Source organism: Pungitius pungitius, chromosome 17 (genome assembly GCF_949316345.1).
Source record: "Pungitius pungitius chromosome 17, fPunPun2.1, whole genome shotgun sequence".
Classification (NCBI taxonomy): Eukaryota; Metazoa; Chordata; class Actinopteri; order Perciformes; family Gasterosteidae; genus Pungitius; species Pungitius pungitius.
In genome coordinates this window covers 4,736,576-4,761,383 of record NC_084916.1, presented here as the reverse complement: position 1 = coordinate 4,761,383, position 24,808 = coordinate 4,736,576, and the positions used below count along the sequence as shown (strand labels likewise).

Below are 24,808 nucleotides of genomic sequence, written 5' to 3'. Positions count from 1 at the left end.
CTGTGAAAATGAACCATAATAAAAGATTCACAATATTATCTCTGACAATGTTGCAAATTAAAGATTCAAAGAAACAAAACATGGAACAGAAATACTGGAATAACTTCATCTTACATGTTGAAAATTATGATGGCACCATAAAGGAAACAATTGTCCATGAAAAACAGACTCTTAAGGTCTCCTCAGGACAGGATACAGTAAAAGTTGTATCAGCTCATTCTGGCTTTTTCATTCCTGTATTTTAGAAGCAGATTGTGTTTTTTTACTTCACTACCACAATAACAAGATTTTTTTAAGTAACGCCATGTATGATGGTGGCAAATCGTGACCTTTAACATTGTGATTCATGATGGACTCGTATATTTTCCCATCCTTATAAAGCAGGACCCAGAGCCTCAGGGCTCCTCTGGTCACAAGGTCCCCCGGTGTCCTACAAGCCAGAGAGGTTCAGAAATGTTGAACAAAGTGACCAAATACAATTCTTATTGTTTCTTTGATACTGTAGAGAGTGGAGACTAACATCTGGAGCAATATGTAGAGAACTATAAACCAATGCTTTCAGACCTTTGCACCTTCCTCAGAGGCCAACCGCAGCAATTTGGACTCTTGGCCTCAGTATTTTCTAATATGCTGTTCATACTAAATGATAAATATGCTGTTCATAGGAGTTAGGGTTTACTTAGGACTGCTTCAAATCAGATCCTCTTACTTTGAAGGGCATAAAGTCAACTCGTTTGTTGGACTGATGGGGAAACGGAGCCAAGAAGAGCCAGGTGAGTCACGTTGTAGTAAACTCTGCTCAAGTCTCGTGCCACGTCTCACTTTTGGGTAATAACTAACGGGCTTCCTCCCTGTGCAGGCTCGTACGAGTGGAGCACATTACAAACGTACGACAGGCGCCGCTAAGCGCCCCATCCCCCCATCCCCCAGCGGCCTGCATCTCATCGAGCCATTCCTCATCCTAGGGAGTGGATACCCGACGCTGGTTCATGTTTTCCCCTCAAACTGGATAGCTGCTAGTCGAGTAAAAATTATTCTGTTTGCACATTGTAGTGACGTAGGGGTGCTGTGCCCGTCTTCATTTGGTCGAGGAGCGGGGGAAATGGCCCCCACATCGATGTTTTCTGTGAGCGTTTTCCACATCTGCCATGCTACAAAAGACTTAACTGTTGTTGTGAACCATCAAAGCAAGGCTTTGCTCTCTGAGTATGCTCAAAGTGTATAGTGCCTCATTTCTGTTTAATTACTGCTTCTGATTGTCTTCTAAATACATTTCGGTTTTAAAGTGGCTTTTAGAAGTTCTCCAGCTAAACACAGGATACGTGTGTGTGTGTGTTTGTCATTGTTTAACAAAAATAAAATTATTTTCTTTACTGGTTCAACTCAACTCAGCTTTCAAGTTGTGAATTCATTGTGAAAAAAAAGGTAAGAGCGCTCTCTGCTGGACGACAGGGGCACTGCACGAAGAATGCAACAGAACAGGGGAAGTTATTCCAGCCTCAAGAAGACCACAAGTCAGCCAATATTTTGTGATGTCAGGTGGACAAAATGACAGTCCATGTTCTGTAGTCTGCTCTCACAGCCCAGCACTTGAACAAAGGTGTTCAAAATCCTTCATGATGAAACAAACGTCTTCTTCATGGACAAGTAAACTAGCCTGAAAAGGATTTTTCGTTGACAATAAAAAGCAAAAGATCACATTTTTGCCCTTCATATGTTGTAACAGCCAACCCTAACTTCAACGTTATGTAACAAACGCACTGGAACTAATGAGTATTTTGGTAATTGATTAATTGGTTGATTATTTCTTTGATTAATCGATGAATCCCACACTACTCCACTCCTCTCTCTTCACTGGTTACCAGTAGCTGCCTGCATCCAGTTCAAGATATTGGTTCTCATGTACCATGCTGTGGATGGATGGGGTCCAGTCTACATCCAGGACATGGTGAAACCCTACATCCCAACCCGCACACTCCGCTCTGCATCAAGCTGCTTGTTCCTCCCTCTCTGATAGAAAAGCACTCGACAAGATCACAACTCTTTGGTGTCCTGGCTCCTAAATGGTGGAACGAGCTCTCTGATGACATCAGGACCACAGAGAGACTTTACATCTTCAAACTAAAGACCCACCTCTTCAGACTATACCTTGACTAATACACTAACAAACTGTACCACTAACAAATCGTAGCACGTAAATTTTACTTATAATGGCACTTATCTATAACAAGTTGTAAATTGGCTTATGATGAAATGGCACTTTCTTTTCCTACATTACACGTCATTCAGCAGGCGCATTTATCTAAAGCGACTTACATTGCATTTAACCCATGGTTTACATTTTGTCTTGGGAAGCAAGTATTGGTTAGGTGTCTTGCTCAGGGACACTTAGACAGACTCTAAGGTTGAAATTCACTTACTGTATGTCGCTTTGGATAAAACAGTCATCTAAATGACAGGTAATGTACTGTAATCGGATAAAAAAACAGTATTAAAAAGCTTTAATTTCCAACCCTTTATTCAAAAACAGAACTGCAAATTCACATTCCAAAACAGCTTGCTCCAAGAACATAATAATTCATAACATTAAGAAAAATCAGAATATCTTATTGGATTTTTTTGTCAGAAGTCACATACACTCCAAAACAATTACAATCATTGAAGTGCAAGTTAATTAAATGTATACACCACATCTAAATACAGCTAATACATAACCAAGTGCTGAGATTAATTTGATGGCAGTTGTAAATAAATGCATTAGAGGCTTCTTAGTTTAATGGATCACCATGTGTCTCCCTTTACAGCAGGGGTCTTAAACTCGCGGCCCGCGGGCCAATTGCGTCCCTCGGGACGATATTTTGTGGCCCCCCACCTTGATATGAAAGTTTAATGTTGGTGCGGCACGCGAGTTTTATATTGTGGCGACCCCGCTGTTAGCTGCTGTGTGGGACAAGGTTATGATGTTCTGGTTTCCTACTGTGTGCCTGTCCAGTGAATGCGGCCTGCATGTGAGTGACATGGGGGGGGGGTCGTGTGTGTGTGTTTGTGTGCGAGTGAGTGAGTGAGGGAAAGAAAGAGAGAGAGAGAGAGAGAGAGCCGGGAGAGAAAATCGCGGCTTTGGATGTGCGGAGAGCAGGAGGGTGGAATTCATAGTTTTCCGCCCTCTTTCGCGCAGGTCATGATGGATCCAGTGGTTCATTTGTAAATCACAAGGTGTTCATGTGACAGCGAAGGTACGACAAGCACAGGTCCCGGAACGCACATGCAACGACGTTTAAAACAGCACACACTTACGTTGCAGTGGGACTTATTTAGGCTAAACTGCAGTGGCATCTTGAGCAAAGGCGACTTCTGTGTCCAGCAGAGAAAACAAACAGAACACACACGCACACAGACACACAATTTGTTAAATTGAACATATTGAAGGCAAATTCAAAAAAATTCATTGAAAAATGAATGGTCCAAAAACGGAAAATCAATACAAACGTGTCTTTAGTGTTGCTAACAGCTGTTTGTAGCGAGCTAACGCTGGCTGCTGGAGGCTCCTTAGCAGGGTTCGAAATGACTTAGGACTCTTGGGGGGTCCCCTAAAATGTAACTATAAAAAATACTGAAGACTACCTTGCTACACTACATACTGCAGGCAAAATTATATTGACATATTTTGAAGGTGAGATAATGGTCTTGGGATGTTTTTCATGGTTTGGGCTAGTCCCAGTATTGTAGTGGTGTCTGGAGAAGTGGATTGGCTATAATCAAACAGGTAACCCTCTAATTCTGGACCAACAAAGTTACAGCACCTTATATAAATCCCTGACATGACAAAGTGGATAACAGGTCATTCTTTCCTTGAGCAAGGAAGTTAACTAAGTTACCTAAATCCACCAGGTATACTCATTATGGCAGCACCATGCACCTTCAAAGGGTTTGATCAAATACAAATGGCATTTCTCATCCCTTATGTTAATGGAATTTGTAAAACAACTAGCCGCTGGATTGAATAATAATGATGTCTTTAAAGACTGTACCTACATTAGATGGTTTACTTTGTTTTAAAGTAGTCAATCTATAACCTGAACTAAAATCTTTAGGGATACGTTTAAAAAAAAAAGTAAGATATTCTAACATGACCGAAAGCCATTAATATGACAATAATCCAATAGTAACCACATTATTCAAAATCAACATGTTAAGTGACCAGGCACATATTTTATTTATTTGTTAACAACTTCATCAGTTAGTGTTAACTGGGGTTGGAGAGAAGACCTACAGGGCACCCCTGCTTCTTTTTTTTGTTAGTAAAAAAAAAGGAAACGATAGTGAGCTCAACATTAAATGAATTATTAATAATGTAATAACAATAACTTATAACAAAAACTTATTTCACCAGTAAATTACTGTTAAACGACAAAAACAATGGGAAAGGCGTATTTTACAACACCTTCGAATGCAGCACAAGGCTGGCGAGGCGAATTTCACGTGAACGCAACATCTGTTTGTTTTTCAGACAACGGCAGCTACAGACTGTTCAGTGAAACACAGACACACTTCATACCGTTTAGCTGTCAGTATTTTAACTGTGGTTGCTCCATTGACATATTTAAAATATGTATATACTTCAGCTGCTAGCTAACGGTAGGCTAACGTTACCTGCTGTCCAGTGTAGTGTTTACTAGCGTCCCGTGCGGCGCTGTTTCACTTCCCTCTAACGTCCGTTTTCGGAGCATCAGGGAGAAGCGGGAGGCATTTAAGTGGCATCTAAATAAGGCACCGAAGACCCCCCTCATTTCGAACCCTGCTCCTTAGGTTCCTCACGTCAAAACGGCACAACGTGGTGCTCTCGTGCCATGTTACGTTGACTTTGAATAAACTAAAAGCTTGTCAATGGCAAAATATGCAATGTGAAATGCTCCCACATCTTGGGACTTGATTCGACGGCTTTGCCTGCTTCATGTGACTCACAATTACTTCCGGCACCGCCGGCTGCTCTTTCTTCTGGCCCTTTCGCAATGTGTTCTTGTGTGGACTTTTGTTCTCGTGGACTCGTGAAACGTCATCGGTCGCAGCCCGAGGACTGCTCCAATTCTAACTGGACTATAACGAGTCTTCATACGTTTTAATGTGGTGTCAGAGACTGATGTTGTTCACCGGTTACGTCTGTTACGCAGAGTGCAGCTTGTTTATTGTCCATCATTGTGCATTAAAACTAACGATGTTTTAATAAAAGGACATGAGGAGACCGTCATCGAGACTCTAAATCGGCAGCAGAATTTCAGCTTCAAAGAAACTCTGAATTATAATAATGAATAAAAAAATTCCACATATGAATTATTGTATAGTTCTCTGTAAAATATTTGATGTGTGCTCAGATGTGAGGACCTCTACACTGATTATTAGCCTCTTGATGTTTGAGTAACAAGTTTATTCAAATATTTTAGTATAGTTTATTTTTTGTTACTGTATCCAACCTCCTCCTCCTAAAATGATAAAGCTAATTATTTAATGACTGAATATATATATATATATATATATATATATATATATATATATATATATATATATATAGTGCTCAATATTATATATACCATTTTTAATTTTAAATAAAAATAAGACAAAAGCTTGTTAATAGTAAAATATTTAAGTCAAAAACTAAATTAAAACGTATTAGCAAGACCAGCTGACGTGGTGACGTCATCAAGTCAGCTGTTGTTCCAATTGCGGAAATGACCGTTCTCCCGAACCTGCGAGTCAGGACTCCCGAGTCTGTCTCCCGAGTCTATTCTCGCGGGAACGCAAGTCCGTTCTCGCCGTCCAGGTATTGAGAAAGGGCCTTGGTTGCAGCCCTACCGGATACCCAGTGGGACAGCAGAGATGACTAATGTCATCTCCCATGCAGCCATTGTGCACATAATACATACCCCTACTTGTAAGAAAGAAGTCTTTCACACACATTTTGTAATATTCTAGTCAGCAGCTCACATTGAAGTTTCTATACGGGCATGGAACCCCAAGTCCAGTGGTGGTCTAAAGCCGTTCACATTTGTGTCCCCCCATGAGTCCACAGCATCCACGGAGAACATACTCTTCAGACTAGAGGCAGACGCAAACCAAAGTCAGGTCAGTGCTTTGAGCTTGTGTAGAAAACTTTCGATAATTAAAAAGATCTTTCTCTACGGGATGGACCGTGAACACGGAGACACATTCCACTCAATTCCACTATTTATATGATTACATTAATCACAGAACTTCAGGCCCTATATTTGTGGAAAATAAATATATCACTGCAGCAATAGGCCTGTTTGTATAAAGTATTTCTATATTCCATTTCACCTCGTTAACAACTGTAGCGCCTGAACATAACCGTCTGACAATAGATGCTGAGATATGTGAATGAACCATTCTTTCACACATTCTCCTTCTATGAGCTGCCACAGAACAATCAGGAGTCGTCCAGTGTGGACGCTTAATGAAAGTATTGTACCGGACTGAGGGACTAATAACACAACTATAAATTCAGTCATGATTGAAATCAACAGAACTATTACCATATTACCACCAAGTCGGAGCGCGCTATCATCACAGTACACAGGCATAAAGTAATCACAGAAACCTGAGTTTATTCACTTCTCCCAAAACTAATCAGATTGTAAAATTAACAAGCCCACCATCAAAATAACAAATAAAAGATTGCATGAAATCCTTTGATTAGTGTATGAAAGAGAGGCAGCATGAGTGACAGCTGATTAGATGTACTGTTTCTCTGTACATTGCTTCTGTCCTCGTAAATTAATCAAGGAAGTAGTGTTCACTTCAGACTTAAGGAGAACCGGCTGTGATCTGTCTTTCTTTATCTCTGCGTGGCGTTTGTGTTGCTGGTGTAGCCCTATGGGAAACTGGGTTGTATCCTGAAATGGTTGGATTTTATTTTTGTGTTTGTTATTGTTGTTAATAACGTGTAATTAATGTTTAAAAATTGTATTAGTTGAAGGAATAATACTCTAATCAGAGAGGTGAGCGGGCGGGAGGTGAGATGGAGCGGGGCCGGAAGACAGAGGGACGAAAAAAAAGAAAGAGGAAGGGGAACGGAGAGGGATGACGGACAATAACAAAACAGCGTGAAGTGAGAGAGGAGAGTGATTAACGAGAATCCCAACGATCAAGAGATACGCGTTGCGCTGGGTTTGTTTTTTTTGTGACAGAATATAGGGCAATTTCTAGTTGAGCCGGGCTTTAGCTTGGGAGACCCGAAACTGCACGAGATAATGAGAGTAGCCAACCTTGGCTCGCGGATCCGGGGTGACTAACACCGCTGTGGATGGCTGCGACGACGGCTCCAATCCAGACTCGCCAACACCGTGAGGAGGACGAAGAGTGAGTGTTTCCTTTTTGGGTGGCACATTGGCGCGAAGTAGCCATTTTTTGGTAGGAGGCTTCCCCGCTCTCTCCCCTGCACAACAGGCCTGCACCGTGCATTGGACAACTTATTGGGTACTCACTTTTGTTTGGTTTATATTAGTTAGTTACCTGCCGGCTTGTGTGGTGGTATGATGACACTAAATGTTCGATGCTACATCTGAAGTAAGCGACTGGACGCAAGTCTAACAAAATACATGTTTGAGTGTTATTTTATGGGTTTTCGTGAATCTTATTCCAAGATTGTTGTTGGTTTTATATTAAAAAAAATTGAAAGGTACCTGTAGTTTTTGCTCTAGTAAAGGTCAAAGACCCCTGGTGTTCTGACTGTTAATGATAAATAAAAATATTTCCCCATGTCACCACTTCCTTCTACCAAATGCTCCTACAGGTGCACACATCCTGCCGTAGACCTAGTTTCTTCAGGTCTTTGTCGGAAGTGGCCGCTCACCTCTTCCAGACCACGTTTTGTCAGGACACACCAGCTAAAAAAGCGACCCTAGGTTTGACTGTTCACCAAACATGCAGAACGCCAATAGAACACAAACACAGACGGATCACTGGTCCTTGTCGGGCGTGTAGAAGGCCAAGGTGCGGGCCGACGGGTCGCTGGTTTCCGTCCAGCGGGGCATCCAGTAGTGGGAGAGCCACTTGGCTTGACCCGGGTAGTGCTTCTCAAACACCTGTCGGTAGTAGTAGGCCTCTTTGGAGCGTGGCGGGTTGTGAGGGAAGGTCTTGTGAGCCTTTGCCATCTGGTCATCGTTCACCTGAGAGATGAGAGACAACACACAACGGAGGGCTAAATGGAATATTATGTGAGGTCTCTTAAAAATATACAAGGCCCTGAAAACTATTTCCATCCCAAATCTCTGTGCAAAATACTCACGCACTTAAATAGTGTTTTTATTAGGGCCGGGACTTTAGCGCGTTAATTAAGATTAATTAATTACAATGTGAATTAAGATGAATTAATTACACAAAAAATAACACATTAAACATTTTTTAAGCATTTTTACACTTATTTTTTGCACCGCGGAACGTTTCTCACTGGATGAGTTTCGGCGGACCGACGTTCATGACTTCAGACAACAACAAACCACAGTGAACATGAACGAAGAAGCTGACGAGACCGTGTCGGTTGGCCCTGTGAATGGGAAATTTTATTATGAAAAACACACGGATGGAAGCGTCGATAAGAGCATGGTTGTGTGCAAGCTATGCAACAAGGAATTAGCATCGAGCCTCAAGTATCACCTCAACGCAAAACAATTAGCAGCTAGCGTGGACGTTAGCCCGACTCCGAGTACAAGGACCCACACCCAACCCACACTGCACCAGATGACTGGTTTAAGGACCAGGGTAACTAAGTCCACGTCTGAAAAAATAACCAATGTTCTGAAGGTACTTGAAAGTATTGGGTCTACTTAAAAAAACATAGTTTACAGAAGGTCTACTTACCTATAGGCTACCTGAATATCTGAAAGTACTACTATATTTCTAAATATGCTATTGCTACACTGGAATTGGTTGAACAAAAATAAAAATCCATGTGAAAAAAATGACTTCTCACTGTTTATCAATATTTGTATGTATAATATATGCGATTAATTTCGATTAGGGCAGGGACTCGATTTAAAATATTAATCGAATTAATTAGAGGCTTTGTAATTAATTAATCAAAATTAATCACATTTTAATTGCATAAATATTTGAGAAGTGAGAAGTAATTTTTTTCACATTTTTATGGATTTTTATTTTTGTTTAACAATTCCAGCAGACAAGTGTAGCAATAGCATATATAGAAATATAGTACTTTCAGAAATTCAGGTAGCCTATAGGTAAGTAGACCTTCTATAAACTATGTTTTTTTAAGTAGACCCAATACTTTCAAGTACATTCAGAACATTGGTTATTTTTTCAGACGTGGACTTAGTTACCCTGGTCCTTAAACCAGTCATCTGGTGCAGTGTGGGTTGGGTGTGGGTCCTTGTACTCGGAGTCGGGCTAACGTCCACGCTAGCTGCTAATTGTTTTGCGTTGAGGTGATACTTGAGGCTCGATGCTAATTCCTTGTTGCACAGCTTGCACACAACCATGCTCTTATCGACGCTTCCATCCGTGTGTTTATTATAATAAAATTTCCCATTCACGGGGCCGACCGACACGGTCTCGTCAGCTTCTTCGTTCATGTTCACTGTGGTTTGTTGTTGTCTGAAGTCATGATTGCTAGTTGGTGCTCCAGTATAATCGGTCCGCCGAAACTCATCCAGTGAGAAACGTTCCGCGGTGCAAAAAATAAGTGTAAAAATGCGTAAAAAATGTTTAATGTGTTATTTTTTGTGTAATTAATTAATCCTAATTCACATTGTAATTAATCAATCGTAATTAACCCGCTAAAGTCCCAGCCCTAATTTCGATTAATTAATTACAAAGCGTCTAATTAATTAGATTAATATTTTTAATCGGGTCCCGGCCCTAGTTTTTATATTGGTCTTGCTTCAACTTCATATACTGTAATTTGATGACTAAACAGGTCATCTTACAAGACACCTTGGCCAAAATGAAAAAGTACATTTTGAATAAAGGTAATAACTTGAAATCAGATGACTTCAGTCGACTCACCAGTTTTTCATTATAATAGACCTCATTTAAACTCAATATGCAGTCATCAGGATCAACCTTCCCTGTGCAGCAAAATGAGTAAGTAGCAGTGGACGGACAGGGAGGTGCACCCTCACTCACAAACTAACTGCATGCAAAGTATGATGCATAACAAGTGTGTAAAATGTGACTAAAAGTAAAACATTTCCTTCCACAGACTAAGTGGAAGGAAAAGTTTATTGGTCGCGCTAACTGTGCATGAACCCAAACTAACGGGCAAGGTGAACACCGATCTTACGGTCCCACGTACCATGGACTCCAGGTGCTCCTGCAGGCACACGTACCACGACTTCTTCACAGACATCATCCCATCGCTGAAGGCCTCTTTGCGCCTCCACAGGATCTCATCCGGGATCAAGTTGAGGTTTTTGAAGGAGTCTCTGAGGAGATGCTTCTCCACCCCGTTCTGCTTGAGACAGGGGAGCGTTATGGTCACTTCTTGAGTAGTACGGTGAGGTACTCGCAGAAACCCACCTTGGGGGTCCTCATCTCCTCGGGCAGGGAGAGGTAGTAGGCCGTGAATCTGTGGTCCAGGAATGGCACTCGGAGCTCCAGACTGAAGGTAGCATCAGAGAAGAGACATCTCAATAAAACAGGACTGAAGAAGTGAAGGGCTCGTAGACCTTTTGATAAAAACAAACTATCCGGATTTAGGACTTTTCACTGGTCATAATATCATATATCACTGGTATATCTTCATTTTTGATTCAGTTAAAACCAGCATTGCTTGGATTTCATTACTGCAGATATTTAGGCCACTATTAAAAACGTCATCAAATGTTGCTGTTAACTATATTGTACATTTCATGTGTTTAAAGCAGACAACAACAATCTGTTGCACCAATCATCTCAGTGGGGGGGGGGGTTACCCGTGTGCTGCAGTGGTGCGGTCGGCCCGGAGGCCATCGAACAGGTAGAGCTCCTTCAGCAGTCGGACACTGTCCTCAGCGGCGGCTTTGGGAGTCGGAGCCTGGAGGAGGAAGTAGACCACGTCAGAATCTACGCTACATGCATGAGGGAGGCTCCTCTCAAACATGCACGCCTCCACTTCCCCCCCATATCTGTATTTAGGGTAACTGCATGGATGATTGGTATGACATCGGGTCAAACTCATCACCCCCATCATGACGGCCCACATGCTTGTTCTCTGTCTTACAGATACCTGTGTGTCAGTGGAGCCGTAAGGAACATTCAATATTGGGTTCTTCAGGGAACATTGATCATTATTAAACATTAAGTGAAGCTCAAGCGAAGGTTAAGTCAGGAAGACAATCTCAGTCCTGTTCATTAATCAAGGTTTCACATTTCACGCTGCAGTTACTGTCAGCTGTTGGAGGCGTGCGTGCTAAATGAACCAACCAGACGTTGGCACCGTTTCTGTAAGCCAATCACACTGTTGCTTTGCGGTAATTGCTTCCTTCCTGGACCTAAAACAAAATGCTGTTTTCTTTTTCTGGCTTATGAAATGTGATGCCATGTTTGTTTCATGGTTCTTGTGGCGCGGACCTCCGGATTCTTCTTCTGACTGTGAGCCAAGATAAAATAACGTCCTCAATCGCTAATTTTCACTTTGGTATCTTGATCATATCTTGTCATTTTCAGAAGACCGCCACGTAAAAGCATTTTTCTTGTCACAAGGAAGAAGATGGCGACTTGCCTTGTGGAAGTAGAGGTATCCCTGAGTCAGCTCATCAGAACCCTCTCCAGAGAAGATCACCACGCTGTCGGAATTCTTCTTGATGTACTTTGAGATCAAGTACATCCCTTGAGCGGAAGGACCAGGAACAAGGGTTTACATACAAAGACATATGATGGTCATATGGTCAAATCAGAAGGTCAACTCACACACACAAATGCATAGTGAAGGTGTCTTCATTTGATTTTCTATTATTAATAGCATGGATAGGAACCTTTGAAAGATGACTACAAATATAAAGGCCGCTGAGGAGAGCTTTGATGTGTAACACTAATTGACCAGCACAGCTGTAACACATCCAGTAACCATGCACCATGCTTGATGTACTCCCTCGACTCCAGTCTTTGCCAGATCGTCAGTCCTCAAACGTGGAACTTATGCATTTGGGCTCAGACTATCAAACAGGGTTTCTATAGATAAATAATAACAAAGTGATGACAACTGTTAAAATAACAAATGACAATTAACAAAACATATGGTCACACTTAAATAGACAATTCATCTTATCTTGTTTTTATAGCAAAATGTTACATGGCAGTCATTTATTTGGCTAAAATCATGCTGTATGATTGGGTTGTGGCCTCTAAATGTCCTGTGTGGTGCCTCCGTTAACCTCTTTGGTCTGAACTAATCTCAGTGGATTCCGCTGTGAGTGAAAAGAGCCAATCGGGAGGAAGAGGATGCAGCTGATGCAGCAGACCCATTCGTGTCACATCGATCAGCAGAAATGTGAGTGGACCTTTGACAGATGTGGACACAAGGCCTGAAGACAAGGCCTGCTCCTCCAATACATCACAAACGCCATGTTTATCATAACACCTCATGAAATGTGTCTGTGTATGTCCATCTGAACCTCCCCTCCCTCCCAAAGCTGCAACCAAAGGGGAAACACGGTATGAGTAAAAGCCTCACCGACAGAGGCGCGTATGGTGGTGATGTCATAGGTCTCCAGGTGATAGATGACTTCATCCACAGCTTGGATGCCTTCTTCAGCAGTAAAGTTCACCTCGTGGTGTTCGCTGCCGATGTGGTCTGCAACCTGACCAAAGCAGACCACAATGAAGTCATGGTGGCCTAGTTCTTTGTTCAAGGAACAAATGTACATCACCAGCGAGAGGTTGGAAGCAGCTTCGGAAATACATAAGGGCAAAGGGCCAAATTATCACAAGGGGCAAAAAAGGCTTCTTTAACAATAATTACAATTTAGGTAACTTTGTCAGAAACATCGGAGCCGTAATGACCGGGTCCAGGTGCCATTGAATGTTTTGATTCTCGCCTTGAAATGATTTAACTGTGCTACATTTAGCTAGCTTTGATTAGCTATTTAACATTAGCTAAGGCTTGCTAGCACGCTAAAATTAGCTAACGTTGGACGGAGTGCAGACAGTGAGAGGTTTCTCCTCCTAAAGTACTGCCATCTTTTGGTTAACAGCCAATAGTCTATTTGGGTAAAATGAGGGATGCAAACACATCTATGGTCAAAAAAGAGAGGAAATTGAAGCCCTCGCCCAACGGCAAATATCCATAAACTTTCATTGCCACTAACCCCTCGACATCCCTGTCCCACCCCTATTAGGCACATAGAGTAAAATGAAATTCTGAAAATTGAATCTCCTAGCTAGCACCAGGACACACACACACACACACACACACACATTATTTTTTCGATGAATCAGATAAAAAAACGGCAATAAAAGCTTGAATTTCAAACCCATTAATCTAAAACAGAACTGCAAATTCACATTGCAAAAATACTTCAGAATATACAGGTTACTTCTTGAAGATAATTTTATTTATTTTTTTAAATAAAGAAAAATCCAAATCCAAAAATGTAAGGATTTGTTTTAACTTCATAACTAACTACGCTCACAGACACACACACTCAGAAACACACCCAAGTTCACTTGAAGCTTATTCAATAATTAAGATCATTGTAGTGCAAGTTAATCAAATGTATAAACCACATCTAAATACAGCTAAAAATAACCAAGTGCTATGAGAATTTAAAAAGGCATTTGTAAATAAATGCATTAGAGGCTTCTTAGTTAGCCGCCCGCAGTGGTTCAATGGATCACTGTGTAACAGGCGTAACATCAACTACCGTAGAACCCACAGTATACTAGACTACTGTATATGACAGCATTAAAAAGTACAGCACGTACAAAAATATTTGTCAACAATAACCGAAATGGGACAAAGCCCAAAATATATAGAAGACAACAGATTGAAAAATGAATGGTCCAAAAAAGGTGAGAAAATAAAAACGTCTGGAGGCGTCAGGGCCCCTTCTGTTTAGTCTTGCTAACTGCTTTACTGCTGTTATTAGCGAGCTAACGCTAGCTTGTTCAGCTGGATGACGAATAAACAGCAACAACAAATCAGATGCTGAGGGCTCCTTAGGTTCCTCACGTCAAAACGGGACAACGTGGTGCTCCCGTGTCATGTTACGTTGACTTTGCATATTATTCAATTGACGCACCTTTTTAGTTTATTCAAAATGCTCGCGCACCTTGGACGACTTCACTCAAACTGCCTGCGCTGCTGACTGCCGTTTCCTCTACGTCGGCTCGGCTTTTTATTTTTGCTCCGCAACCCAGTGAGTGACTAAATAATCACACGACACAACGGATCAAAATTATAATCAGGCCCCCCAATTTTTTATAAAATGCCCCTGATTTTCAGTCAGTGGGGGCAGAAATTGCCCCTGAAATAATATGTAAATTTTCTACCCTGGTCGGAAGAAATAGGTCTCACTTCAATTTTTATTAAACGGTAAATGATGAAAAATGGAAATTTAGTTGTTTTACTGTAAAGTAAATTATAATTCCAATAGAATAACTGACCAAAGTAATGCTAGTAGTTGTTTTAACAGTTGTATAACAATATTTTACATTCTTTATCACATTTGTGAAGAAATAGTATAATTGATAATATTAATCTTTGTTAATAATACGTTTGTAAACCTTCTATCATACATTTTCGGATAGCCATTATAAAGTTTTAACTGCTGGTTATAACACATTTAGAAATTGTGAAAAGGTGCTTCATGGTAAATTCAGAAGATATCTGTGGCCTCCACATGGCAACAGCTGAAATGAGCAGAACCGTGATGGGACAACCAACCTTACGAGCAGCCAAGACGTCTGGACTGTCCTCTGACCCGATGGCAAATGTCTGGATGGAATACGGAAGATTCTCCTCCTTGGCCAGCTTCACCAGCGTAGCAGCAACCAAGCTGGAGTCCAGCCCACCTGAAGGCGACACGGGGGAGGAGCGTCAACGCAACGCTTATCAAGAGATGTCTAAATCCGGGCTACGCTACTGGCTCCCTAACAAATACTGACAATATCACAGGCTGCAGAACTCCTCAGTGTCTTCTATTATCTTACCAATAATGTTCAAAGTTATCTGTATGTTTCGGCTGTAAAGAGAAGCTTTCCATCAGCTTCTACTACACCGGAGTAGTTCTATACACAACAATAAGCCGGCCATTGCCCGGACAGCAGTGTAAACTGAGAGGGACTTCACTATGAACAGGGTTAGAAAAACTTCTCACAATTTGCTGCTTTAAGCGTTCACTATTATATGCTATCAACTATCAATTATAAAGTCTCTGGCCAAAGGGAACATCAGTATGAGCCAAAAGGTTTTTGTGAACACCGGTATTGGCCCACTGGTGCATGCCGACTTATGGTCACTATTTGCCATGACCGTGTGGTCAACAATGACCTTTCCAGTCCCTAATAGTGTCACACATACGTCCACATCATAGTCTATTTTTCATCTCCACTGCATGTTCACTAACTCTGCTGTCATTTCAGATCCTCCCACCTCGTCACATGATTTCCTGAACTTGGTTCTCCTCACCCTCACCTGTGGTGCCTCCCCTCGTCAGTCACTCACTATTTAAGCCCGTCACATTCTGTTGCTCACTGCCAGATTGTCTTGTGGGTTTAACCAAGTTTTCCAGCGTGTCCCTAGTTATCCTGTCTACATCGATCCTGACCTTGTCTGTTCCTCGACCCCAATTTACCTCCCGACGGATCTTGGACCCTGCCTGAACTTTGATTAAAACCCCCCTGTCTTGTCCATCGTGTCAGAGTTGTGCGTTTGGGTTCTCCGGTACCAGTAACCGTGACAAATGGATAAAAAACATCGCATCACCATGGCCCACTGAGGTAGCTTTTAGTACAGGAAGAACTGGGATGTGAGGAAACAATGTGGTTAAATCTTTTTTTATATCTGAAATGACCTGACAGAAGACAGCCGATTCTCCTTTGAGCCATGAGACGTTTCCTCACGGCGTTCTCAAACAGGGCTCTGATGTTGCTCCTCACTGCCTCGTCCTCTCCACCTGTCGAGACATCAATGCTGTAAAGGTCATCCAAATGGTTTTCCAAAAGGGACAGACAGACGGACAGTAGCTCATACACACTTGCAGGCAGCATCTTCACGGCGTTGTAGGCGGCATGGGCGGGCTCTTTGGTGCAGCAGTGAAACGGCTCCATCTGGATCGACTGAACCTTTCCGTTCTGCTTCAGATCGAAGGCCTCAAAGTGCCCGGGGAGGAAGGGCACGATTTTGGCGGGGGACTTTGTTGCATGGGTGATGCCCGTAAGGCCTGTGATTGGAATAACAACAAGTTGAGCAATGCTAAAGACAGAAAAGCCATGAAAAGGGCGCAATCAACGACTGTTACCTTTGGCTTCGGAGCACACTGCAAGAAACCCGTCCTCCGTGAAGAATTTGAACAAAGGCCGGACGCCGTACGTGTCCCGCCCCAGAAAGACTTTTCTGTTGGCAGTGTCCAGCAAAATGAAAGCAAAGACGCCATCCAGGAGGGAGGCCATCTTCTGGATGCCGAAGCGGTCGTACAGGTGGAGCAAAATCTCACCATCCATTTCAGTCTGGTAATCAAAGTCAAACTTCTTTCTGAGCTGAAAGGAAAAACCACCGGCGGGTTATTAGAGCAACTCATATACTCACTGATATTTTATACCTTTTCAACAACACTGTAGATGTTTTAATAGTAGTAGTATTATTACTAGTTTGCATGCAAGGATTTACTCAATGCTATGATTAAGTTGTACAGACTTGCTCCCCCTCAGAAGTAGACCAATGATGTTGGGTGTTAGTAACTTAGTAACAAACTAATAAAGTAAACATATTTTCTACATAGCCCCAGATTATAACAGCAGTTGCTGTAGAACAGACAACCTTCTTCCTCTGTAGTTATTTTTGTCTTTACATGTTGCGCACGGCGGAGTCACACACTTACCGTGTGGTGGTTATAAATCTCTCCGTTGTAGCAGAGCCACAAGAAAGGGAACTTCTTGATGCGTAGGGGCTGCATACCATACAGCTGGTCCACGATGGCCAGCCGGTGGAAGCCGAAACAGCAGTTGGTGAAGCCATTGACGTTCTCAAAGCGGAAGGCGTCGGGGCCCCTGTGAGCGATCTTCATGGCACAGGAGCTCTGCACCGACAGACACCCATCACTGCCAAACAAAGCCCAGATGCCACACATCTCTCAGCTGTGTGAAGGGACAGAAAGAACAAAGGTTGATTAGGGCGCAGTTTAACACTACTACTACTAAAAATCAAACACTAGTCATGTAGGGCTGCAACTACGAATCGATAAAAATCCATTATTAGATGTGTTGGAAACAAATTTCATTATTGATTTGTTGATTTGAGATCATTACGTCACTCAGAGTTGCGGAGATGTGCGCGGAGCAAAGCAAAAAAGAAAAGAGCCGAGCCGACGTAGAGGAAACAGTTGTTGTGAGTCACATGACGCAGACAAAGGCGTGTCGGGAGCACCACGTCGTCCCGTTTTGACATGAGGAACGTAAGGAGCCTCCAGCAGCTCTTCTGCTGCTGCTGCTGTTAACTCGTCATCCAGCTGATCAAGCTAGCGTTAGCTCACTAATAAAAGCAGTGAAGAAGTTAGCAAGACTAAAGACACATTTTTATTTACTCGCCATTTTTGGACCATTTTTCTGTTGTCTTGTATATATTCCGTGCTTTATCCCATTTTGGTTATTGTTGACAAATATATTTTTGTGTTGTACTTTTTAATGCTGTGATATATCATAGTCTAGTGTAAGGTCCCTTTACCATTTAAAGTCCCTTTCCAGTATGATGCACGACGTTGCCTATAAAATGACTGGAGAGAATAATTTTGGTCTAGTTTGAATTTCTTTTTAAGATGCACAAACTGATGGGGACAATGCCAATGAGGCTTTGACTGTAGCCTCAGTAATCCAGCGGACCGGTCAAGCTCACAGACATCTGCTTTTGGAAGATCTGCAAGCATTCAAACTTACTGTAAAATGGTATCATTTGTGTCTGAACATCATGCCTAAAACACACTATGTTACACATGTGTCAGTGCTTGCACAGACACCATCACATTCCAAGTAGCCCACATTAAAGATTGAATATTTTAAACACTCCTTCAAACTGCCATTAAGTATGGAGCAGGATTTGATAAATATGTTGGCAAGAGCATGGTTCTGTGATATGTGTTTAATTGTGTTTGTTTTACTAAAGAATAGACAAACAAAGTTCCAGAATAATTTTATACTACAGCGTTATATGCCACCTTATTACAACGTGAGTGAGCAAAATAAACACACAACTATATTTACTGTGCTTTATTTGTGAATATTTAAAAGGGTATACAGAATCAATTATTATATTATACATTAACTTATTTAATTTGAATTTTTTTATCAGAAATCTCAGCCTGAAATATATCATGTAAAAGGAGGAAGCGTATCTTCCTAAATTCCTGAAGAAGTTTATCTTCTTTATCTGTACTTCTTTATCTGTAAGTTGTAAGTTGTTCGGGTTTTACAGCGTCTATTGTTAAGCTCAGCAGGTTTCTCGGCAATGGGAGCAGCAGAGGTAATGCTGATGACGCAAGCAGGAAGTCTCCCGTAGGCCAGACGGTCCCATGTCAGTAACCTTTTGGTCCAGCCCAGGGATGGAAATTAGCACCCGCCACCAGCCAAATGTACGTGATTTTGTGTTGTGGCGGGTAAACTCGCTTCACCTACCGGCCACCGTGGTGGATAAGTAAAAATAGCATACTGTTAGACACTTTAGAGGCGGCGCTTAAAAAAAAAGTGGCGTTACTTTGCAGGGTTTAAGAAGTGCGCTGATAAAACATCTCAGCAGGAGGCAGTGGACAAAGACGCGAAAGTCGAAAAACTTTTTTTTAAAAGAACGAAGGGGTAAAGCAGACAATGGGGAGTCCCGCGATTGGTTAGTTGACAAATCTGATAATGTACTGCTCTGTATGTCGTCAACACGCTTCAGAAGATGGCAAAACTAATAGTTTTAATGTTAAGACCTAAAACTGGAAGCCATAAAAGACCACGAATCGTCCAAATGCCACTTCTAGGCCGTGCACAGACACACGCGGTGATATTTCCCCCTTCGTTGTGTCGCGCTCGGCGGGACCAACCCCAGCCAGGCTCTCCTCTCTTGCTCCACAAAGAGTGAAAGTGATTGGAGACCTTGCCCTTAGGGAAAGCCCATTAGGAAAGGCAGTTGGAGATGCACATCCAGACCTCTTTAAAGACATGGTTGCGCATAAATCTCAAACACACTTTGCATGATCCATGAGAACCTCAGCAGTGAAGAATTGAGAAATCACTGAAGAACTGGAGTTCAAGGCTGAAACCAAAACCACAGTTGCTGACAAGTTCTTGGACTGGTGGAAATGGGACAGCATAGGATCAGCCTGCGAGGCAAAGTGTGGAGGATGCCGGTGCGGCAACTGCCAAGCAGGAAGCAAGGAAATGACGCTGAATGAAGAAAAAGAGCTGGAGATCATAAGGAAAGACCTAACCTACATCAAAACACTGCGACGGACCTCCCTGGGACACAAAGTACCCCTTGATTCAAGATCCAAGTTCCCTCCCTAACAGGGGTGGAGTGGAAGCCACCTTCCTGCGAACAGAAAAACTTAAAAAAGACCCAGAATGGAGAATGGCATACACAGCTCAAGTCCATGATATGGTGAAAAGACACCCGCTCACAACACCAAAAGAGTTGAAGAAATCCTGAAAGCAGGTGGGTTCTTTGTCAAGCCCTGGATCCGGTCAGGCCTAAAGTGGGAGGCAGGGGGGTGTGCCAGGAGAAGGAGCAGGAGTAAACAGAATATTCATTCTTCCAAACCAGATGGCGAAGGAGACAACAAAGAGGTAAGAGGAAAAACTCCAAACCCACTGACAAGACAACTGCTAAGCCAAGTAGCTAGTCTGTATGACCAAATAGGCCTTGCCACACCTGCCAAACAGAAGGGTGCAATTCTTGTCAGAAAGGCATTTCAGGAAGCTGGAGGCAAAGCTTTAAACAGAGAAACCTGGGACAATCCTCTGTAGAAGACGCCATCCTGCGGTTTGAGGAATACACATGCCTTAGCCAAATCACCTTCCACAGAAGCCTCACACCAGGTGATTGCATTGGAAAACCTTGGGGAGTAATATTCTCCGATAGAAGTGACAAGAGCTATGGAGCGGTGGTCCATAACTCGGCAAGGCATCCAAGTCAGACTCACTGAATCCAAAGCAAAGCTCACATCCCTGGACCAAAAGGGAGAAGCAAAGAAAGCTGAAACCTGTGGTGCAGTCTTTGCAGCATGACTCAGGAAATACATTGAAAAACACAGCCGATTGGAAATCGAACGATTGCTCCATCTGCTGCAATTCAAAGACAAAGCTATGGTTATCAAACCTTCTTTGCAAACAGAGTTGGAGAAATCCAGAAATCAGACTCTGTCGAAGACTGGTCGTGGATCCCAGGAGGCCTGAACATCGCTGACCTTGTAACAAGAGGTGCAAGACCGGAAGACCTTAAAGAGGATTCTGTGTGGCAGAATGGACCTGGATTTCTGAAGGACCCTTTGGAAGAGTGGTCAAAAAGGTCAGGCAAAGAAGTCGCTGCATTAGCCAAAGAGGGCATAGATATATGGAAACAAGTCTACAATTGCCCTGGAGATAGAAGATTTGGAGAAATGTCCTGTATTAAGAGCAAATCAGCCAAGAAAGGTCATGGACATGATTTAAACAATTGAGAAAGCCCTGAGCGCCCTGAGCTCGGAAACACTGGAGCCATAAAGAATCCTCAAGTGATCAGATCCATAGACAGCAAGCTGCCCAACAACTTGAAGAGAGACTGCCGTATGACGGACATATTTTAAACAAGGAGCCTGAACTCCAAGCCTGAAGGGGGCAGATAGCGCGATCAGGCAGGGGTGAGGCCCGCGTTTTCGGAGAAACCGGGTTCATCAGCGCTCCACTCGAGCATGGATATAAAATATGTGGTGGTGGCTTAGCCGCCATCTGTGCTCTTCTCCACAGCAGCTCAGGTTCAACCGCAGATGCAACTGGTAAGAATGAATTTTAAATATTGTTTGAAGCAAATTGTTTGTTTGCTGCAAATTTTTGATCGTACGCCATGTTTCAGTAAGAAATACACGCAAGTCTTTGTACATGAGGCCCCTGTTGTGTTGGATAGCTTGATAACTTTAGTGTTATCAAGCTATCCAACACAAACATCAAGCAAGTACAACATGAGCAGACGTCCTCTTCATGAACTATCGTTCAATGAACGCGTTCATTGCACAACACTGCCTGGACCCGTGCCTTGACTTAAAGGAGCGTTGCCACAGCCTTAGGGAGCGGTGTCTTGGCTCGTAGAGGTACCTGGAGTTTAAGGGAGCGGTGCCATGGCTGTTATGGGAACAGTGTTCCGGAGGGTGCTGCGATTGTTTGGGAGAAGTGCCACGGCAGATTCCATTACTTTTGGTATTTCAACAATATATGACAGTATAAGAACAACTGTTATCTGCAGGTTGAGTTGCTGCGGCGAGTGGCTGCTGCCACGACTTTGCGGCAATGGTGCCTCGACTGTTGCCGTTCTTTTTTTTCATATTTTGACAATACCGTAAATCCTCAAATAGTGGCCGGGGCTTTTATTTACATAGGCTGCACAGCGCACCGGCCTGTATTTGGGGCAGGCTTGTATTAGGAGCAGGCCTTTATTTCTTACTTACTTCTATTATAGAAATTGTATTATTTAAATCAAATAATGGTTATAATTACAGTAGGCTAATATCATTAATTACATATGCGTTCAGCACTTACTGCAGCCATTTACCGATAGGCTACCGGTAGAATGAAACCGGTAGACCTATAGCAAATCAACTTTCTGGAGACTAACCATTTAGAAATGAATCAGTAATAAACCATAGTGTCAGTCTTAAGATACATCATTAATTGCAGATATTTTCCAATCAAGCAAGTCAAAAATTTCACTCTGCCAAAAAAAAAGTTTATCGCGTATAGCGCTTTATTTGCAGTGTCCTCCTCGTCCTTCTCCTCATCCTGGGCTACTGGCGTGCGGTTCTCCTCCCCCCGCTGCCGGAGCTTCGCCAGCGCATCCCTACCAGCGGCGCATGGCTGTTCCGCTTTGAAGCAATGGATGAGATCATCTTCACTCCCGTCATCTTTCAGTGTCAGTCCACAAACTTTGACGGACTTTCGGATCATGTCCTTGTCCAGCTTCTCCCAGGGAGCGACCCCCCAGATCACGAGCAGGTGGCGGGCAGGGGCTCTCATGTTACCTCCAGCAGTATATTCTTTACTTTTACTTTGTTTTTTGTTTTGTTTTTACCCCCGGCCTGTATTTGGGACCCGGCCTTTATTTGTCCGTATCGACCATGACCCCGGCTACTATCTGAAGCCCGGCCTCTAATTGAATCCCGGTCTTTATTTGAGGATTTACGGTATGTGAAAATACTATACAGTCCTTAAGAGTACGAGTGTTGTTGGTTGTAATTGGTTAAGTCATAAAACACTGATAAGTGATACAATGGTTTCCTGTTGAAGTTTAGCCAAGCTAATATGGGCCAAGACCAGTTTGTCCTAGACAAAACCCCCGGAAAGCAGCCGGTCCGGAAACACGTCTCTGCCTCTCGGTCCATCAGCACCGGTTCCCCCCAAGGCTGCGTTCTTTCCCCTCTGCTCTTCTCCCTGTACACCAACAACTCCATCATCACCCAGGACCTCAAGTGGGAGCTGAACATCAGCTCCATCACCAAAAAGGCTCAGCAGAGGATGTTCTTCCTGAGGCAGCTGAAGAAATTCAACCTGCCAAAGACGATGATGGTGCACTTCTACACGGCCATCATCGAGTCCATCCTCTGCTCCTCCATCCCCGCGTGGTACGCTGCAGCCACAGCCAAGGACAAGGGCAGGCTGCAGCGTGTCATCCACTCTGTGGAGAGGGTGATTGGCTGCAATCTTCCGTCTCTTCAGGACTTGTTCGCTGCCAGGACTCTGAAGCGGGCCAGAAAGATTGTAGCCGACCCCTCCCACCCTGGACATGAACTGTTTGTGCCCCTTCCATCCGGCAGGAGGCTGAGGTCCATCAGGACTAAGACCTCCCGCCACACAAACAGTTTCTTCCCTTCGGCAGTCGGGCTCATCAACAGAGCCCGGGCCCCCCCTGACTGACTCTGACTCCCATGCTCATTCATCACTGTGTCACTTTCACTTGTCACCCGTCACTTTGTTTAGCTGGTGCACTTTATCCTTATTTTTATTCCTAATTTTATCTTATCCCCTCTAACTTACTAACCCATAGCTTTAGTTTTTAGCGTACTAACCCATAGCTTATATTTTATATTTTATTATACTTTTGTTTTATTTTTATCTTATTTGCACTATGTCGTCTTTATTGTACTGTCTTCATGCACCTTCCTCCAAGACAATTTCCATGTATGTACAACATATTATGGCAATAAACGTTTCCTGATTCCTGATTACAATAACTACTTTCAGGCAGCGCCCCAAAGGAATGCATATATCACTGCCAGCAACCGGTGTCTTCAAAATAAAAGCGTCCAGTCAAGTTGGCGTGTTCAGTGAAAAGCAACAACACTGACAAATTATGTTGTACATGGTCCAGAAAATAAAATAGAATCAAACCAGAGTACATTTTCAATTCTTGAATTGTTTCAAAACGTATTTACGTAGTTGGTACACATTTAATTGTCTCCCTTATAGCTTGCAATTCTTTGGTACATTTATTTTGAAGGCTCTGAATCTACAAACCCGAAGGATGGTGGGATTCATTTGGCCACGTTGACAAGCAGCCTCGTGCTAAATGTAATGTTGCATCAGCTACAGTTAGTCGTAGAGGACATTAAAATACTCCATGTTGCAAGGTCATTTTATATATATATATATATATATATATATAATGACCTTTCAGGCAGCGCCCCAAAGGAATGCATATATCACTGCCAGCTTATGTTGCCTAAATTTAGTGAATATTCTTGTGTAAATTCATACAGAATTTTTTTTATTTTGCTTGAATTGTAAGTTACTTTCTAGTTATCAAATAAAGTGTTATATTTATATCATTTTTTTTTAATAAATCTTCAACAAAATCTAATAGTGTCTAGTCATTGTTCGATTGTTAAGTATTTGAAATTGTTGTGTGTTATGGCATACACAATTGATATTTATTTTTGTAAAACTACCTATTTAACCTGCAACAGGAAGTGGCTCAGCGAGTTGCTAGTTGCTGCTAGTTGCACTAGCTCCTACAGGAAATGAGCACGTGCCGTTTTATAAACGCCGGCCGGCATCGGATCTGTCGCGGATACATCTGGAGACCCCCCGAACAGTTTTTGAGGATCTGTTCTGAAGTTTATGATACACACACGTTGGACAAGGACAAGCTCAGTCACAATTGTTCAGTAATAAGTCAACACTTCTCTTCGAGTAGACTACGACTTATTTAAAAACTGAGTTTGAATAAAAGTCACTATTTTCGTCCCACATTAAAGCACGAGATAGACGTACAGCACACACGCATTGAAAATACAGAGCGCGTGCGCGCACACACACATTGACGTTAGATAACTAACCTTATTTCTTTAATTTCAATGGCACAACCTGACGATTGACACAGCAGCGTGTTTCTGGGACTCAGCTACTGACGGCACTGCACAAA

The 24,808-nt window shown here is 42.6% G+C and overlaps 1 protein-coding gene and 1 non-coding gene across 2 annotated transcripts; one reads left to right on the top strand and one right to left on the bottom strand.

Annotated features, from left to right (window-relative positions):
- Nucleotides 1-6: 6 nt before the first annotated feature.
- On the top strand, nt 7-1,387 carry LOC119219686 (uncharacterized). Its single transcript, XR_009942608.1, has 2 exons — nt 7-773; nt 860-1,387. It is a non-coding gene; the product is annotated as an uncharacterized LOC119219686 (transcript).
- A 5,298-nt stretch (nt 1,388-6,685) lies between these two features.
- On the bottom strand, nt 6,686-24,808 carry LOC119218913 (asparagine synthetase [glutamine-hydrolyzing]). The gene is made up of 12 exons (XM_037473691.2): nt 24,723-24,808; nt 17,049-17,304; nt 16,470-16,707; nt 16,206-16,391; nt 16,023-16,124; nt 14,894-15,021; nt 12,683-12,809; nt 11,732-11,838; nt 10,944-11,044; nt 10,549-10,630; nt 10,325-10,480; nt 6,686-8,180 (listed from the first exon to the last, which is right to left on the bottom strand). Exons 2-12 carry the CDS (start codon nt 17,295-17,297, stop codon nt 7,971-7,973), a joined length of 1,686 nt encoding a protein of 561 aa, XP_037329588.2. The 5' UTR covers nt 17,298-17,304; nt 24,723-24,808; the 3' UTR covers nt 6,686-7,970.